General features: G+C 33.6%; 2 protein-coding genes across 2 annotated transcripts in view; both read left to right on the top strand.

Annotated features, from left to right (window-relative positions):
* Window positions 373-3,498, top strand: LOC104778515 (transcription factor MYC1-like). The gene is made up of 9 exons (XM_010502972.2): window positions 373-414; window positions 512-714; window positions 1,018-1,299; window positions 1,883-1,979; window positions 2,088-2,102; window positions 2,203-2,259; window positions 2,378-2,878; window positions 2,962-3,309; window positions 3,401-3,498. The coding sequence occupies exons 2-9, from the start codon at window positions 584-586 to the stop codon at window positions 3,470-3,472; spliced, it is 1,503 nt and encodes a 500-aa protein (XP_010501274.1). The 5' UTR covers window positions 373-414; window positions 512-583; the 3' UTR covers window positions 3,473-3,498.
* The window catches only part of LOC104758685 (rop guanine nucleotide exchange factor 2-like), a 2,909-nt gene continuing 1,339 nt past the window's right edge, over window positions 5,076-6,645 (top strand). The window contains exons 1-5 of the mRNA XM_010481594.2: window positions 5,076-5,607; window positions 5,693-5,809; window positions 5,901-6,055; window positions 6,123-6,197; window positions 6,301-6,603. Coding sequence (XP_010479896.1) covers window positions 5,277-5,607; window positions 5,693-5,809; window positions 5,901-6,055; window positions 6,123-6,197; window positions 6,301-6,603 — 981 coding nt within the window. The 5' untranslated portion in view covers window positions 5,076-5,276. The remainder of the gene's footprint in view (window positions 5,608-5,692; window positions 5,810-5,900; window positions 6,056-6,122; window positions 6,198-6,300; window positions 6,604-6,645) is intronic.

Genomic DNA, 6,645 nt, shown 5'->3' on the forward strand with positions numbered 1-6,645 from the left:
TAGTTTTTAGTTGGAAACTTAAGATAAGCCCAAATTTAACATATTGGTTTAATCCTTTCAACAACAAATAAATTCATATATATGATATACGAATAAAACTGCAGTGTCATAGAGGGAGAATTGAAGGAGAAAAAAAAAAGTGGAGAACATAATGTAATTAATATGCGTGAAAAGGGGGAAAATATTAATATGGGTGAAAGAGGGGAAAAAAATCTCTTAGTTAATGTAGACGTTATTTCAAATATATTATTAATTACCCAAGAAACCAAGATGTTGACCCCAATTCTAATCTCTCCATCTCTTTCTTCCTGTCTGAACCTAATAAATCAACTTTAAATACACACTCTCTAGTCTCTATATATATCGCCAGTGGGCTAAGCTGAGAATAGCAAGAAGCAAGACCATTATAAGAAGGTACAAACTTTAACACAGACTTCTTGGTTCACCTTTTTTTATTTTCTTCTTTTTAAGTTCGTTTTTAAACTTCAGGATCCATCTGTTTTTTTTGCAGTTTAAACTAGAAGACCTTCTGTTTCACAAAAAAAAATAAAAATAATAATAAGTAATAACTATAAGACCTTCTATGTCTTCGACAATGGCGGATGGTGAAGAAGCTATTAGGAACATTAGGTTAAGAAAACAACTCGCAGTTGCTGTAAAAAGCATGCAATGGAACTACGCAATCTTCTGGTCATCTTCACAAACACAATATGGGTAAATAACTTTTATTACTATGTGTTATTTTTGTCTCCTTAAAATTCTTGGTAATATGAACAAATTAACACACACAGATTTTAGAACTTGATCTCATCGTAGTTTGTCAAATCTAGGCATTGCTCTGTTCATCAAGAAATGATATCGCACACCTCTTAGTTTATATATAGTTGTATGCACGGAATTGCATGGGTTACTTTCATGATCGGATGACATATATTATATATAGGTTCTGATTGTCTTTTCCCTTGCATTTTTAATTACTATATATTTAATTGTAATGGGTTGTTTTGATGTGATTAGGGTTTTGGAATGGGGAGAAGGATATTATAATGGTGATATAAGAAAGAGGAAGAATAAGAGCTATGAAGCTGATTCTACGTATGGGTTGCAGAGAAGCAAGCAGCTCAGGAATCTCTATCTAATTATGCTCGAAGGAGACACTAAAATTACTACAACCCATGGTCATGGTCGTGATACTGATGATAAGACAAGTAGTAATGTAATGCTCTCAGCAGATGCTCTCTCTGATGAAGAATGGTATTACTTGGTTTGCATGTCCTACGTCTTCGCACCTGCCCAGTGGTTCGATCTCTCTCTCCCTGTAATTAACTCTCTAACTTGAATGCATTTCACACATCAAGTAATTATTATTTGTTGCTAGCCTATCAGTGGGTCATGACAACCTTGATATAAATGGATATTAAATATATTTGGATACAGAAATATAAAGAAAATTTATACCAAAAGATAACAGAGTAGCTAGTTGGTTTTTACCTATATATTAAGATATGTCATGCTATATATATTCGAATATAGAGTTTGTACTAGACCACTGCATCAAATATAAAACCTGTTTCAATAAATCATAAAGTACTTTAGACTTATCCTGGCCTCAAAAAAAAAGGGGGGGTAAATATTGTTTGGATATAGAAAAAGACTTAAAGAGATGTCAAAAAAAAACAAAGCCATATTTAATAGGATATGTATATAACAAAACTGATAGTAATTTTAAGAAGAATAGTAGCACTATTTAATAACTCTGTTTTAAATAACTTATTTTAATTTTTTTTTTGTTTGCCAATATCATTTAGCTTTTTTGCTGAATTGAATCTTAAGTTATATAGTACGTAACCTAATGCTTTGTTGAGCACAATATATATATTAGTTTACCTGGTAAAGCTTTGGCGACGGATGATACCATATGGCTTTGCAACGCACAACACGCAGAGACCAAACACTTCACTCGATCTTTGCTAGCAAGAGTATGACTCTACAAGCTTTTCTCACTGCAGTATTCTGTAATATCCAACTCTCACTCGTCTCTTCGTTCCATTTTTTTTTTCATGTGACGCTCCAATGGAATTAATTAGAGCGCCTCCATTCAGGTACTTTAGGGCTATAATCAGAACTAAGTACTTCTTAACTAATTGTATAAATTACAAAATTTTGGAGATTAAATTGCACTAATCTTTTTGTCTTCTACAGACCGTTGTGTGTTTCCCTTACTTAGGCGGCGTGATTGAGCTTGGCGTCACAGATTTGGTAGCGCGCGTTTTGTATTTCTCAAATAACTTTTCCTTCACAGTTTATACACTCTAGTTTACCTACACACTCAACTCATATATGTGCTTTTCATGTTAAATGAAAAAAAAAAAAAAAGATTGCAGAAGATCCTAATCTGATTCAACATATCAAAGATTGCTTGTTGGAAACTTCAAATCCCGATTGCTCGGAGATGTATATCAGCGAAGGAAACTCGCAACACGTAAACCTAAAAGATGGGAACCTTCAGTTTTGGTCTAAACCAGATGAAGGCTTGCAATACAAGAAAACATTAGTTACCGTTCTGAGGTTTGCTACGAATAGACCAAAGAGGAAAGATCTTGCTTCATCTGATTTTGGCTCTACTTTCTTGCGTTGGAAGTCCCAGTCAGTTACTTCACACCCGAATAATCATCAGAAGCAGAGTAACGTGTTGTGGAAGATATTGCATGATGTCCCTCTGATGCACTATGCAGATGAGAAGAAAATGTTTCAGGCAGAAACAACTGGTCTGAATCAGCGTGTTTCAATGGAGTGCGATGATGATGACCCTTCAGATAAAAGCGAAGAGAACGAGAAGTTCAGTGTTCTCAAAACTATGGTTCCCACAGTTAATGAGGTAAGTAAGCATTTTCAATATTTTCTCGAACAATGACAATCATTCCCAAATCATCTGACATAAAACTCTGTTTTTAAATTCAGCTGGACAAAGCATCAGTTTTGAACAACACGATCAAGTATTTGCTGCAACTCGAAGCAAGAGTTAAAGAGTTAGAATCTCGTATGGGACAAATAAAGCCGACGATGAAGGAGAACATGCTTTCTGAATTAATCGAAGAGACATCAGAAACAGAGCAAGGAATGGTGAGAGATGAGACACACGTGAGAGTTAAGCTCAAAGAAAGCGAAGTCTTTATCGAAGTAAGATGTCTCTATCGAGATTACATAGTTGCAGATATCATGGAAGCTGTGAGTAATCTCAACATGGATGCTTTCTCGATTGAGTCTCACAGTCACGATGGAGTGCTCGTATTAAATCTTAAAGCAAAGGTAAATACTAAAACGAATCTTCTCTGTAGGTTTTTTGTGCTTTCTTGAATAACACGGTACCTTTTGTGTTTCTTGTTTTTGTTCTTAATAGTTTCGTGGAGACGCGGTTACCTCAGTTGGAATGATCAGACGAGAGCTGAAGAGGCTAGCATGTGAAAGCTAAATCAGAAACATTGATTTTAGTGAAAAATGAAGAAAACGTAGTACTTTTCTTCCAAAATAAATAGTAAAATCTAACATAATTTATTATTGTTATAGTAAATTATGGTTGATTTGTATTATAGTAAAAAATTTCCGATGTAATATTATTTTAGAAGTGTTTACTGAGCACTAGACGTTAACAATATTTTGCATTTCTACGTACAAATACAACGCATGATTTTGGATATCTCTATCTTATAAGTTATAATTAATGGTACGCACGTCTGTATCATCATGAACCATGCAAAATACAATTTCTCCTCCTTGATTACATTAATTTGTTGATCATGTGCTATAGTATAGAAATATGTTGTATTTGTCATAAAATTAATATATAATAATTATATTTGTTTATTCTGACCAAGATTAGTTGATTAGAGTTAATCGTGTAAGCTACATGGGTCCAAATCTAACCTCCGACCATGTGATAATTTCATAATATATAGTTCTAATTTATTTATGAAGCGTTGACACAATTAAAATTTTTAAAGTATATTCTATGGTGTGTTCCTATACCGACCATACATTTGATCAAAGTCAATAAGTGAAAGAGCTTATACAACTCGATAGAACACCCAAAAAAAAAAAACTTGTAGCTTTTCTCACATTTTGAATTAATTACGATCTTTACTAATACTGATTTGTTTTGGTTATGATTTAAATAATTGACTTTAATTCATTAAGCAAACACAATATATTTATTTGGGTTGATGATCATTAGAATGATATCATATATAAGAATGATAAATCATCGTAAATTATGAGGGGGATAACAACAATAAATGATGATTTTTTAGTTATTATTTCGGTCAGAAAAAGTGAATGATTAATGGGATTAATATATTAATCACCTTAATCATATAGTTACGATACTAATATTTCATATTGAAAAACATCTCTTGTAATAGCAAATACTTGTATAGTTCTATTAATTGTTAGAGAGGCACAAGTCGTCTTTTATAATTTTAATTAAAACAAATGAATTTATTTTTCCAAAGTTCCATATTGTTTTCAAAGTTTTTATATTCCGGTCACCGGTAATATTTATTATATTGGGTAGAAAAAAAAAAAAAAAAAAAAAAAGAGCTTCAAGGGGAAAGAGAGAGATTTCTCATAAACGTTATAAAAGATTCAAATTTGAAATACTAAAATCTGCAGAAGCTTTAAAGGGTAAATCAAATAAAGACCGTTGCTTTTTTTCTTTTTCTTCTTATTCTTTAATTACATTTTTTCTTATTTGAAATTTCACCCTTTCAAGTTTCATCTTCAGTATCTGATCGATATAAGCGAAAGATATTTTATATAAAAAAAAATCAAAGAAAATCTTCGTGAAAATGTCGATAAACATTGTTGTAATATACTACAACTATAGGGTATTAATTTTTTTGGTTTTTCTTCTTTCTTTCTGTTTTGCTTTTTTTTTTTTTTGATTTTGGCACGCCTCTAGGCTTAACAACGGTCTCTCTGCTTTTGCCTTTTTTTTTTTTTTTTTTTTTTTTTTNGGTCGTAATACATTACTTTTGTTGCTAGTTTGTTCTTACTTTAATCTGTTAGATGGTCCTCGATATTTCACTATCCAAGAATCAGAAATTATTCCCTTCGGTTCAAATTTTCGGATTCATATTCTCTCAAGTTTTCTTTCCTCATCCATAAATCACGACGAAAGCTCTAATTATCTTCCATTATTACATTTTTCTCTTGAAAAAAACTAGAGATCAACAAAAAAGCAGAGGAATTTAAAAAAGAAAAAACAAATCTTTGAGAGTATGGAGAATTATTCAAATCCTGAAGAAAACGACGATGTCGGATCCATCGATCCAAATGATCAATCAGCATCTGAAACTCCGGTTTACTCGACGATGAGCACAGATTCCTTTGCTTATCATCGAACATGTTCTGAAACCTCAGGTGGCTTTTCAGACCAAATTGATGAAACCAGCAGCTTCTGCAGTGATGTCTCTCCTAGTGATTGGCCTGTCCCTGTCCTAACCGAATCCAAGTCTAGTAGCTCAAATTTTCTATCGGCCTTTATCGAAACGAAAAAGAATCATAACGAGCCTGAGGAGAATCTTGCGGTCCAAGAAATTTCAGGGCCAGGTTTTGTATTTCTCCGTCTCTCTATCTCTGTCTGTGTTTCCACTTTTGTCATAATCTTGAAACTACTATTCTCGGGTTTGTGCAGAATTAGAGACGATGAAGGAAAGATTCTCGAAGCTTCTGCTTGGGGAAGATATGTCTGGAAGCGGCAAAGGGGTTTGCACCGCAGTTACAATCTCAAACGCTATTACCAATCTTTATGGTAACTAGAAGCCTCACAGTTTTTTTCTTTTACTTTTAAACTAAGCCATCTATAGAATTCTGTAACTAATTGTGTGATTCCGAGATTGCAGCTACTGTTTTTGGACAGAATCTAAGATTAGAGCCACTGGAGATAGAGAAGAAGGCAATGTGGAAGAGAGAAATGAATTGCCTTCTCTCTGTATGTGACTATATTTTCGAGTTTATCCCAAAGTCACAGAACCTAAGCAATGGAGCCACTGTTGAGGTAAACAAGATTGTTGCCTTATAATACCTGAAATATAATTCTAAAAAGTTCTTGCCGTTGTTGTCAGGTAATGGAGAGTAGACCAAGAGCAGATATCTACATCAATTTGCCTGCACTCAGAAAACTAGATTCCATGCTTATGGTAGTTGCTCTGAACCCTTATACATGAAGATTAGTTGTATAAGCTTTTATCGGTTATTTAAGGTCATCTTTTTTCTTTTCTTTTTTGTTTTGTTTGTTTGCAGGAAGCATTGAATAGTTTTCAAAAGACAGAGTTTTGGTATGCAGAAGAAGGAAGCCTGTCAATGAAGTCAACAACGCGTTCTGCAACTGGATCCTTCAGGAAAGTGATTGTACAGAGGAAAGAAGAGAAATGGTGGTTACCGATTCCTCTGGTTCCATCAGAAGGTTTGTCAGAGAAAGCAAGGAAACAACTTAAGAGCAAGAGAGAGAGCACTAACCAAATCCATAAAGCTGCTATGGCAATCAATAGCAGCATCCTTGGTGAAATGGATATCCCAGCTTCTTACATGGCAAATCTTCCAAAGGTGTGCTCATTGTCAACAAATGCTCTTTTTTTTTTGAACACT

This window comes from Camelina sativa, chromosome 3 (genome assembly GCF_000633955.1).
Source record: "Camelina sativa cultivar DH55 chromosome 3, Cs, whole genome shotgun sequence".
Taxonomy (NCBI): Eukaryota; Viridiplantae; Streptophyta; class Magnoliopsida; order Brassicales; family Brassicaceae; genus Camelina; species Camelina sativa.

What these genes read in the sequence shown, in the direction of transcription:
- LOC104778515 (XM_010502972.2), top strand. Translation starts at nt 584, where the DNA reads ATGTCTTCGACAATGGCGGATGGTGAAGAAGCTATTAGGAACATTAGG. An exon ending in GTCTTCGCACCTGCCCAGTG is followed by an intron (nt 1,300 to 1,882) that starts GTTCGATCTCTC and finishes TATATATATTAG; the next exon opens with TTTACCTGGTAAAGCTTTGG. An exon ending in AGCTTGGCGTCACAGATTTG is followed by an intron (nt 2,260 to 2,377) that starts GTAGCGCGCGTT and finishes AAAAAAAAAAAG; the next exon opens with ATTGCAGAAGATCCTAATCT.